Consider the following 12673-nt stretch of genomic DNA (forward strand, 5'->3'; position numbering starts at 1 on the left):
CTTCACCTTCAATTAACAACTGAGTGTCTGACAGAATGCAGTGGTTACAGCAGAAATCAATTAAAAGATTACGAAAAGAAAAATGAGATGAACAAGTGCAAAGAACATTTCTGGATGTCTCTGTGCTTCACTATATTTTATTTTGTGTCGTATCTCAGTTATTTATATTTTTATTTTTTTAAAGGAACTTTTAAACAGTGGCAGCCTTTTATCCCCCACTGTCTCCCTCAAGCCAAATTCAATTGAAAATCCTTGCCATGCCAGATATGTGCGCATGTGCGCTTCATAATTACAGCAGCTGCGTCAAGCGGGAATGGAGGCGGAAGTCAGAACTGCCCTTCAAATTAAAACCAGACACTATAAATGGAATTTTAAAAGAGAAAAATAATAAATTCAGCAAAACACAGCTTTGCCAGAATAAGAAGAGATAATATTATTTGAATCAGAAGATATTATGATTTCAAAATCATTTTTAAACATCATTTTTGGTTTTTTTAGGCTTAAAATGAACCCTTATACTTTAGAATTGAACATGTAATAACAAAAAAATAAACACTGGTGCAGATCTATCCTCTAGTGCTGAATCAGTCCAAGGTTTTTTCATGGAAAATCAAAGGAACTTAAGTTAGTTAGCGCATCTGCGTATTGGTGAAACATGTCATTTACAGTGAGAAACCAAAAGGTTACCATTCCAGGAAAAAGAGTTTCTGAAGAACAAGAAACAAAAGCATCAAAACACCGGAAATGATGCTTTTTTCTCTTTTGTTGCATTTTGTGGACCTTCTTGGTTTATAAATAGGAAAAGAAATGTGCAAATAAGACCATAAAAGCTTATAAAAAAACCATTTGATTCATATTTGACATTTTACCTTGTACAGTGGAGCCGGAAGTACTCTCCTGGCATCAGCTGTGACTTGACGCAGGCTGCTGGGGCGCCAGGCAGCAGCAGTAGCTGTCCCGTCATCAGCTCACACCCAACGGGGCTGCAGCGTGAACATCATGACACCCCGATTCAAAACCGCAATCTGAGCCGCACTGAGGGAATCGGCGGAGGACTGTTAGCAACGGACGTGGATACACACACACACACACACACACACTCATGCACATATACATACACATTAACAGGCGCACACACAGGATCGCTAATATTGCAGCGGCCACCAGCAGCACAGCACAGACTGGAGCTGTGACCGAGGCGAACTCCACTGCTCCGTGGAATTGCTCTCTTCGCCCCAGAGACGCGTCCCGCTCGGACCCCTGCTAAAGAAATCCCTCCCCGCGAGTCGTTTCACGCCAAAAATGTCTTCTTCGGGCAAGGACGCCAACAGCGGGCATTACGCCAACTATGTGGGACCGTACCGCCTGGAGAAGACGCTGGGCAAAGGACAGACAGGTTAGTGAAAGCTCCCACATCACGCGTGGGTGCTGTGAGGACCGCGCTCGGCGTCACCGCACCTGCCCCGCTGACATCATGCCGGGTGATGCAGTTTTGCGTCCTGCGTGTCCCGAATGCGGGAAATGGGAGGAAACGTGTGCTAGTTGCGGATGTTTCTGGTGGATGCGGGGAGAGAGCTGCTGCTCTCTTCTGATCATAATGGTGGTGGTGATTGTGGTGTTGGTGGCGGTGCGCCTTTAATCCTTGTTGTCAGGCAGAGAGGGCTGATGATGATGATGATGATGGGCCCCTCTGATTTTTCTTGTCTCTAATTCCGTTCCAGCGTCCATCTGTCACATGGGCCCGCTGTGCTGAGGCTGCTCTCTGCAGGAGAGGCAGAGCGGTGATGCTGCACTGTCCGGTCCCTGCTCTCTCTCCCTCACTCTCTCTCTGTCACACACACACATACCGCAGCTGCAACGCAACACATCCCTGCATTGGCTGGTGCAGCGTAGGTATCATCGGCTTATTGCACTGAGGTCCTGCTGCTCTGTACATAGAATGTGTTCAGTATGGAGAACAGCAGTGGGTGATGATCACTCTTTGCTCCTGCAAAGTATCATTTTCAGCTGCACTATGAGTCATTTTGGTGGACTGGACTGTTTCAGGGCTTCGGTGCTTTGGCCATTTTGGAGACTGCAGTTCGAGGCAACGCTGCGAATGATCTGGAAGTGTTTATTATTTAATCTTTAGTTTATAGCTAAAAGAGCCTAAATGGGATGGACACTGAAAATATTGTTCAGGTATCCCCGTCAAGCTGCCAGGTGATGTCATCACAGCCATATTAATGAGACATCAGGCAGAAGGCTGATTTTCATCTGCAGCTCAAAGTCACTGCACTGTGTTGTCACTGCATCAGAATCGCCTCTCAGGTACTGTGACAGTAATGTGGCTGCTCTGGCCTGGTTCCCTGTTTCGGATGCCCCACCATCTGTGATCACATGCGTCTAGAAACTATAAAGGTTCTCCCTCCAGTTCCTGCAGGTAGACCCGATGCACTGCTCAGTTCCCTCAGGGGGGTGAATAATTCATAAGCAGCCAATTAGCTGCTTGCTGGAGTTGGATTGTAACAGCCCCACATTGCTGCTGTATTACTCACAGAATTCTCCTGTTTAGCAGATGGGATAAAGCTGCAAGAGCAATTTGTCACACAAAGCAACCCAGATAATTTGATTTGTTCGTGAACAAAGAACTTGGAGGCGACTAAAGTTCCAAATTTTATATTAGTTCTATTTATAGTAGGAGTCGACTTTGCGTGTAAGAGCTTTCCTTCTATTGAAAGCGGACAACCTCATTCTTTTCCATTCCTTCTCTCTGTGGCACCGGCAGTATAATAGCTGCTGTTCAGCGCGACTAAGAAGGCGTGATGTCATCACATCCGTTCTTGTTGTGATGGCTGTCTTTCAGTGTTGCACATATGCTGAAACAGGATGGGGACGTCTGCTGCCCAGGTATATCAAGGATACTTATAGCCCAAGCGTTCTTGTGGCTCATTTTTCAATCCACTTGCTCTTATTTTGAAGGTTCTGGATGCTGAGAAGCTTGCTGTTGTCCTATCAGAGGTAGCTACCTCTGTACACCACCTCCATCATCTTGGACTTCAGCTTGGCTCAGCAGTCTTTCTTCTGTTGTGGAGCTCACTGCGAGCTGGAGGAGTCTCTCTCACCAGACCCTGAACTCGCTGAACTCACAGAGGCTGCAGATGGTTGAGTCGGACTTCGTCGCCACGCTGGAGCAGTGGCTGTTTATTGCTCCATTGTTTATTGTCACTCTGCAGTATTACTTAATGATTTATTTAAGGAAGTTCTGGTGCGCCTCCTTTCACATGTGCATGCGCTCTTCCTGCTGCCACAAATAGAATCTAATTATGTGGAAACACTGCTCTTCACAGGCAAAAACAGCACTGAGATGTTCTGCATTTCTGAAGTTTTCTAGACATTACCTGCAAAGCTTCATGTGAAAATGTCCAGCGCAGCAGGACATTAATGTGCTAGCTCCTGGTACAAAGTCTGCACAATGCCCATTCGAGATATTGGAATGGCGAGGATAGCGGCGAGCTGAGTTTACAGCCAGCGGTTGGTGGTTCTGCACCACCTCAATCCAAGCAGAGTGTTTCCTGTTGTGACAGCTGAGGGGTGCTACGAGCAAGGTTCAGACAGCACTCTAACCTGATTCTGATGACATTTTTCACAGTTAACATGTGAAAACTTGCAAGAATCTACCCCTCAGGTTATCATGTCACTGACCTCTGAAAGAGGTACGATATCACAGACACATGTCGCCTTCTCTTTTCCCGTGCCATCATCTTCTCTGGCTTAAAAGAGCCACTACCAGTAGTGGTGCTGTCCAGTGCGTACATCAAGTGACCCTGTGAGTGCTTCTCTGTAACTGGATACAGTGGTTGAGTGCATATGCTTGTAGAAATGAAGATTCATGCAGGAGTGCATGTGTGTGCTGGCGTGGTGAAGCGACAGCACTGCAAGAAAGGCTCTTCGTATAAATCTGGTGCTGGTGCTGAGCTGGCAGATGGGGAAGTCCGCACATCATTAAACCTCCTACACAAGTGCAGAACAAGCCCACGCTTTTTGTTTGTCTGTTTGTGTGTGCTTCCCTCTCTGCACAAGTGGCATACTCGCTGTGCAGAATCGCCATGTATCAGCTTTGTGGTATGATTCTGAAGATTAATTGGAAAGGACAGACGTACAACATAAGATGTGATTGTTTCCAACTAATAAATGAAAGTTTTTGGTGACAATGTAATTATCTAAAGCTTTAGGTCAGCACTGTTGTTTCACACCAAGGTGGTCCAGGGTTTGAATCCACACACCAACTGAGCCTCTTCTGTGTGGAGTTTCTATAATCTCCCCAGTTTCCTTCAGCAGTCCAGAGACATGCATGCTAGGTTAACTGATTCTAAATTGGCTGTAGGTGTGACTATGAGCATGAGTCCACCCGCATCACTGAGTTGGATAAACTGAAGCAAATGTTTGCATGGCTCTTTATATTTCACATGAGTTTATTTATATCAGGTCTGCTCGTAACAACAGTCACCTAAAGGCGCTTTATAAGTAACTATTGTAGAGTTATAGCCGTACAGCTGATTATAAGCAAGCACTTGGTGACAGTGGAGCAAAAGAACTCCCTTTGAACAGGAAGTGAATGACAGAAGATGACAGAAAATGTGCAATCATCTCAAAGTCTCTTCACTTTTCCTTATAAGCGATTAACCAAAGTGGCAAACATCCTGCGATTCCATCCTGTCAAAGTTAGGATTCCCATCTTCATTATTGGAATGTTTTTGGATCGTTGGCCCGGTGAAACAAGGAGTTTGTTCGGAATCACCTCGTGCATCCTGTGGAAACCTGGCGTGGCTGTAGCTCTTGTACACTTTGTGTGTTTTTCTATGTGTATTTGTGTGTATGTGTCCACTGCTGCCAGGACACTTGCTCGTGGTTCAATGAGGGGAAACATGAACAAATAATAATTGAATTGTATTTCCCAGGATGCTCAAAGTGAAGCCTTTTCAGGCAAGATACTTCATACATCTAGAACATTCATTTATTCTTTTCTGTAGTCGGTTAGTGGAGGGCTTTCCCTGCTTTAGAGGCGTTTGTTGAAGGCTGTCCACCTGATTGGATGTGTGACACACTTGCCCAGAGCTGCAACAGGATGGCTTTTGTAGAAAGCCATTTATTTAGACATTTTACAGACTCAAACAGCAATCGTTTAACTGAACGGGCCTTTAATCGATTCATAGACAGTAACAGCCGTTGCTGTTGTTTAGTTGCTTGTCCTCTGGGCTGCTTTGCTGTCCTTTCTCATAGATGAGGAAAAACTGTGTTTTCACACTGATATGATGCAAAGTGCGTTGCTGTCTGTGCGACCACAGACGCTTCTTTGAACATTTAAAGTCTTTTTTTTTTCACTTTTGAAGCTCCCACTGTGATGAATGCCTTATTCCTGCACTTCTGGAGTTGGAACAATGCCTTCATGGTGTGTCTGCTGGTCAGAGCTCAGTGGCGAGAGGCTGTGCTGACTCTCAACAATTAGTCAGTCTGTTTTCATGTGTGTGCGGTGAAGTATTTCTCTTCTTACACTGGTTTCCCAGGCTCCGACACAGCGCTCATTTTCTAAGTGTTGGCCAACATTTGGCATGTTGTCATGGTTTCATCGCTCCTCCTGTGACAGTGGCTGTTCGTTTCCTTTTCACTGCAAGACTGAAAGCTGCCAGTCTTTTCTTTCCTCTCTCTACACACACACACTGTATGCATATGTGTGTTTGGTAGCTCACTATCCTGTAAGTGCAGGAGTGACAGCAACAGTTATTTTTATTTGACCATAATGTTAAAATGATTTTCTGTGTACATGTTTCCCAGTTGTGTTATAATGAATGTCATGTGGATGTAAAGCATCCTAAGGACAGTAGTCCCTTGGGCCCTGTGTGTGTGAGTGTGTGTCTGTGTGGGAGTGGGGGTGTAAGAAGCAGGGACAGCCCCACCACAGATGGCTGCCTTTAGGTGGCTGAAATACAGCTTCATTATCAGCAGGTTGCAGGTGGTAACACTCCCATCATTCTCACTGCGTATGGATGCATTTGTGTGTGTGTGTGTGTGTGTGTGTGTGTGTGTGTGTGTGTGTGTGTGTGTGTGTGTGTGCACGCATTGTGCTTAGATCATGAGAAATTACTGTGAGTGCTTTTTCTGGGTCTTCACTATATTTTATTAGACTTTGCTTCATTATTCTTTGTTGAATGTAAAACAGCAGAGGTCTGTGCTGCCTCGTGTGCATACAGAGGGATGTCTTGATAGAATAATGCTAACAATTCTACACAGCGTTTTACAAAAATAATAAATGCAGTAAAACAGAGTCATGTAGGTGGAGAATTATCAATTAAAATGCACAAAGGAGAATAAAATCCACCACAAGTCGATGCTTATGTATAAAATTTAAGAAAAAGCTGGAAGCTTTAAAAGAAAATCTATAAAATCAGCCCCCCAGGATAAACAAGTCCCCCCCTCACCAAAATCCAAAAAACAGGGACTCATGCAGTCTGGCCTCAACACAAACTAAAATGTACAATATTTGTTAATTAGAATGTGTGAGCATAATGTGAACCAGGAGTGATCCTGTTGTCCTCACAGTGCTGCTGGCAGAGTCGTTCTCTGCAGGCAGGATTTAGGATCATCAAAATTACGGCTGGTGTCATACACCCCTCCTTTTTCTCGTCTTCTTTCTCTACCCCCTCTTTCTCTTCTGTGCATCCTTTTGGCACTTGCTTCCCTTCCCAGCTGAGGGCTCGTTACCATGGTAACCGGAGGAATGCTCTCTTCTGTGGCTGGTTGGCGGTATCCTCACGCTGGATCTCAGCGCCCCTCTGCTCAGCCCTTAAGAGGGGGTGGTGTTACGCCTGAAACATTAAACAATGAGCAAGAGACTACCCCCCATGATCTCTCTCTCTCCTTACATAGCTCACTCTCACGCCTGTGCTCTGTCTTGCTGTCTCTCCTCTCTCTCTCTCTCTCTCTCTCTCTCTCTCTCTCTCTCTCTCTCTCTCTCTCTCTCTCTCTCTCTCTCTCTCTCTCTCTCTCTCAGTTCTTCAGCTCAAGACTGTCTTTGAACTCCTGCTGCTTGAATGAGTCATCACTGGGAGCCAGAACTATTTTCATCTTCCCAGCCCGGCTAATGCCTCTTTGTCTGCCAGATTATCCACAGCTTCATCTCACAAGTTCAGTCTGATTTCCCCCCCCCCCACAGAAATAGTAAATTAAACTCGGGCTGTAGTTTGAGGTATTATTGTAACAACACTTGCTGGGAAGTGTTTGTTGCAGCTAAGCTGTCATCAGGTCGCTGTTGGTTCCTTCAGCGCTACATGCTGTACTTAAACCCCTCCCCCTCTCACCTTTACATGGCGACAGACCAGCATGTGCATAAAGAAGTTCAAAATGCAGTAGACTTTCATACTGAATTAAACATGGGTGCATAAATGAGCTAAATTGCAGATTTTTTTAATGTATCTATTTTTTTGTGTAATTTTTATGTTTGTGCGTTCTGCGGGGACAGAGGACGAGGTTGCGGGGCTCTGGTACATGTGTGATTACTGAAAGTTGATTTCCATGCGGGAGGGAGAGATGTACGTGGAGCGACCACGGTGAAGATAGAAGCAGACGTGTGGACATTGCTTGCAGATGTGTTAAGTGAATTAGTGATGCAAGAAAAGAAAGAGAACAATTTGTAGATCAGATAAAACGGAGTCTTTGAAAGCGTGGGAAATCGGAAGAACAAAGTCTGTTTATTACACTGCAGCTCATCGAAAAGATGCTGTTTGTGTGATACAATTAGCTGCCACACACACACACACACACACACACACACACACACACACACACACACACACACACACACGGATGCACAAAGACATGCAGTGCTCGTTTGTTCCTGGGCCGCCTTGAGACAGCTCGATGTGATTTAGTTTAGCTTGATGCCTGTTGGCTGTCGGTCACTATCAGCTGTGCGACTGACTTCAGGTGGATGAAGCTCCGAGTGTAGATCACTGCGAGTGTGACTTCTGCTGATGTTGTGATTTTCACTAAACCGACTCAGCTTTGTCTCCATTAGTCTTTAATGTTAAATACTTTCTGGAATTTTCTCATCAAGTTTTATCAGGTTTGTTTATTTTCTGTTTCCAAGCGATACTGAATGATAAAAAGTATTTGAGATATTAAAGGTATTAAACTCCAGACATGAACAGGTTACACCTGTGCATTTTCTAGCAGATTGCTGTGGTTTCCTGTAGTTTGCAAGGAAGATGGCGTCTTTTACTCTCAGAGCTCGAGTGGAATTTGAAAACACGTTAAGCAAACTAGAAATGGAGCATGTTCACCTCTCTGTTCTTTGTGTATGCAGGCAGACAGCTTTTTGGGACCATAAATTACGCTTCATCTTGGTGATAGCTTTACATGGTAAGCACGCGCTCGGAAAGATGCTTTTTGGTCACCTGTGGAATCATAGTCCATCACAGTATCTTAGACCAGATGATCATGTTCAGACCCCAGAAACATTCACTTGTAATTGTAAAGGTGTAGGTGACTTATATATATTTAACCTGAGTAGCGAAAGACAGCTGTGGGTTTGAAAACGATTTGCCGGGAGTCCGGTGTTCTCACAGGCTCTAGCGAGCCTTGCCCCCGGTTAGCTATCAAGCTAGTGGGTAACAGACGTCTCTGAAAACGTTGGCGCGCTTTTGAAAATATGTGGTGTCCTGATAAACTGAGCAGATATTTGAGGTTTACACAGCTACATTCTCGCCTGAAAATATGTTAAACGTTTATTTTGTGACCCAGAAAGAATAATAAGAGTAACATTAAAACTAACTAGCTGCCGCCATTGTTGGAAACTGAGCTGGGCTGCGCTATGAATTCTGGGACACAGCTTCTTCTTCTTCTTCTTCTTCTTCTTCTTCTTCGGGGTTTAACGGCAGCTGGCATCCTTGTACATGCAGTGCTGCCATCTTCTGTTTCAGTCCGTTATTACACTCTTAAGTCCTACTACTCATTCCTGCGTCTTTTGTGATCTTACAAATCTTCAAACGACGTGTCGACTAGTAAATCAGTCGTCGACGACTTTGATAGTCGACGTAATCGTGACTAGTCGACTAATCGGGGCCTCCTCTGCTCTGCTCCATTACCTCTGCTGTATTACAGACCCATGTCCTGTTTGTCTCTGGTCAACTCCTGCAGAGTGTTTGCAAAGCCAGATAATTGTCCTTAAATTGCTGCTGATTGTGTCATTGTCAGCTTTAAATATACAGCACATTTGTGCACCAGACAAGTTGATACGTTCATGTCTACATGTTGTTGAAAGTGGACCACGTTGCCACCTGCCATGATGGTTCCACCTGCCTGCAGAGTACACTATCGAGCTCATGTGACAAAGTCTTGATGATGTCTGCCATCGACGCTATTGATCCTAATCATCAACATGATGACGTTGGAGCACTTGTTGTGATTAGAGATGGTGAACCTTTGCTGTACAGCATGAAAGGTAGTGAAGCAGAGGTGCTGCTAGCTATTTGACACTGTCGGTGCAGATGTGAACCAAAGAGAGAAGCCGCGTCTCGCCTCTAAACATTAAAAGCTTTCAAATTAAAATCTGTGGGTTGATTTCTTTTTTTAATCATTTCATTTATTAATTAAACATTTTCCATGACTCTAATTTAGGGTTTTTATTTACATTTAAAGTTTTTTGTTTCTTTTTGTTACTAAAGAAACTGATTGCAGAGGTGAATAATTTTTCTAAAGTAATTCAAACAGCAGCTGAGCCGTCCCCTACACGGCTTATTTTGTCCTTTAGCTCAGCATTCAGGACACATGAGACTGCAAAGAATGAAGTGGCTGCGTGGATGCCCTGGCACCCACACAGCCCTTTCTGAGGGACTCGCCTGTGTCTCCTACAGGCAATAAGAGGCAAAGGGCAGGTCCCGTGCCTCAGTCTCCCCACGAACTACTTGGTGCCCAGAGAAGGTGCTGATTAGTCAAGATGCTGAGGAGAGCCCACACAAGAGAGCTTCCATCATTCAGTGGTGTTTGGTGACTGTTCAGGAGAAACACTTCTCAGTTTTATGTATTTAGAGTCAAGTGGCACCAACAGCCTCCTCAAGGCAAAAGCATTAAAGAGAAAACCCTGTGAGAGCTGCTTGGCGACAGTGGCAAGGAAGAACTCCATTTTAACAGGAAGAGACCTTCCACCATACTTGGGGAGGGGCAGCCATGTGCTGTAGTCGTGACATTTCCGTGGAGTTCAGTTTGTTAATCATGGTCCCCAGTAGAATGAAAATGGGTAGCTTTGTCTCTCTATTGTGTGAGTCTTCACTGTCCCGTTGTTTCTGAGTTAGAGCCACTCTTACGTGTCATTTCTGGTTTCAAAACATCCAGATCCTGATGGTACTCAGCTCAAGGCTCAACATTTCACTAACCAGTGGGTGATGTCACAGTGGTTAATATAACGTCAAATTGCAGAAAAACATAATACCGCAGTTCTGTTTTTTCCAGTTCCTGCAGCTCTCGTGCCTTAGCTTAATAATAACTGAAGCACCTGACTGAAATCCAAACCTACACAGGTTTTTCCAGCAGAGGTAGCACACAGCCTCACACAGAGCTGCTCATTCACGTAGCTGAAGGTGGCCACCAGGCATATCTGCAATCTCCTCTTTTAATCCACTCCCACTTCCTTACACGCCTGATAGCCCGACTTCACCTGCTGTCATATTGAACAGAGACCAATTTAAGGCCTTCATCAATAGCTGGTAATCGAACAGGAATAGCCTATGGCTCCAGATAAGCCCCTTAAGGTCCCGCTGACCTCTTTCTTCAGCCAAAAACTTAATGAAATTGAGCATAAATTCTCCCCCTCTTCTTAAAACTCTTTCATCCTGTTCCAAAAGCAATCTGGACTTTCCCCCTGAGTCAGCACTTTGAGCGTCCAGGAGTGAAGCAGGGGAAATTACCATTTGAAGAGCGGCTTTACTTCCTTCTCTCTCTGATCCAGCCTTGCGCGCACGCTTGGCCCTCACTTCATTTTGCAGCAATATGAACTTTCCGGTATCTCGTATTAGATAAATAAACTCTCTTCCACTCTGTTTCCTAAAACCCCTGACTAGTGCATGATGGAATGACCAAGTGCTTCTGGTACCAAGCGATTTCATGGCAAAGAGGACACAGTCATGGTTGGAAGGTCCTGTTAGGCATCAAACCTTAATGAGGTTTTTGCTCTTTGCTCATTAGCATTACCTAAGCGCATCAGGGACAGGCTGCGGCCGCTTGTTGCTGTTTCATATCCCTTTTGCTGTAGCCAGCTGTGCAGATGGTCAAGAATCTGGGAGAGGTCCTATCTGACTTTCACTCGGCATCTAGTCCACCCAGATGGCTCGTAAGCGGTGGCGCGTGCAGATGAGATGCGTCCCCTGGAACTCACTGCCTGCAGTCACAGTGAAACATCCAATCATGTGGCATAATCAGATTAGGGGGCGTGAGAAACCCCACTATACTCACTTTACGGGTAGCACTGGCAGGGTGATCCCAGGATTATGTGTGTGCCTGCGACTGTGACAGTCTGGAGGTAAGAAAAGTCATACATCTGAATAGAAACTCTTCCTCAACCCTTTCTGATATACACTAAAGCAAACTCACATCCTATCACACAGTAGTAGAAGTAGTACACTGGCTCTACACTGTGTGTCTGCACATCCATGTGTGTTGTTTTGCAGCATTTTAAGGGCCTGCTGCACTTCTGTGACTTGCATTGGGGCATTAGGACTGCTGGGGCGTAGTGCTGCATTACAGCAAAAGCTGGCCGCAGCCTCTCTGCAGTAAACGCACAGACAGGGTGCAGCCAATAAGAAAGTCACCCAACTGGTTTGAAGCCACTCAACACTGTCCTATGAATCATTCGAGCATAAAAAGGCTCCGAACTCGAAGGATGAATCAGTGCTGTGTCTGCATGTATCAGACAATCTGCCAAAGAACATATTTGACATTTTAAAGGCACTTTAGTAGTTGCTTACAATAACTTACAGTAGGTGACTTTCTTAAGGGGATTGTTTAAGAATGAAGGCAACACAGTTTGAAAGGTTTAACATAGTATTTTTGCACCAATAATGTGATTCCCAAAATGTTATTAGCTAAAAATCTGGCATCTCTGTATATGGTGTGTAGTGTATTATTAACACTGAGTAAATTGGACAAGTGGAGGATAAAAAACAAACAAACAACCTGTCTACAGCAGATTAACAGTGTTAGCAAAGGCCTGACACAGAACCTGAAAGATGCATCTGGCCTTTCAATTCATCCATCTACTGTTCACTGACCCTTCATCACAAATGGTCTCAGTGGAAGAGCGGCTCTCAACAAGCCAATCTGAAGGAAGGGAGATTCGGAGGGGGAGGCTGAGGTAAGCCCCATTACTTAAGAACTGGACTTAATCAGTGGCAACAGGTCTTAGGAAGATGGGAAAATTAGGTTGAGCTCATTGTTCAGTATATACAAGGGAATTTAGGGGATAGTTATGAGTCAGTTATGAAGACAAAGTTAAAATGACTAACCGTATTTTTCAGACCATAAGGTGCATTAAGCGAAACAAAACAGTCAGATAAGTCAAACTTTACTCAGCTCATTCTTCTTGCTTCCTCCACTTCCGTACCATTGATTCATTAATGTTGAATTCTCTGCAGCTGCTCTATTC

General features: G+C 44.7%; 1 protein-coding gene across 9 annotated transcripts in view; it reads left to right on the forward strand.

Moving 5' to 3' along the window:
• The first annotated feature begins 967 nt into the window (after nucleotides 1-967).
• LOC308397951 (serine/threonine-protein kinase BRSK2-like) overlaps nucleotides 968-12673 on the forward strand; it is a 158572-nt gene continuing 146866 nt past the window's right edge. For all 9 annotated transcript variants that reach the window (XR_013971871.1, XM_080884241.1, XM_080884242.1 and 6 more), the window contains exon 1: nucleotides 968-1396. Coding sequence is in view for 8 of the 9 variants with exons in the window: in XM_080884241.1 (XP_080740367.1) it covers nucleotides 1303-1396 (94 nt within the window). In the remaining variant the exon portion in view is untranslated. The remainder of the gene's footprint in view (nucleotides 1397-12673) is intronic.

The sequence above is a fragment of the Rhamphochromis sp. 'chilingali' genome (assembly GCF_963969265.1).
Source record: "Rhamphochromis sp. 'chilingali' genome assembly, chromosome: 6".
Lineage (NCBI taxonomy): Eukaryota > Metazoa > Chordata > Actinopteri > Cichliformes > Cichlidae > Rhamphochromis > Rhamphochromis sp. 'chilingali'.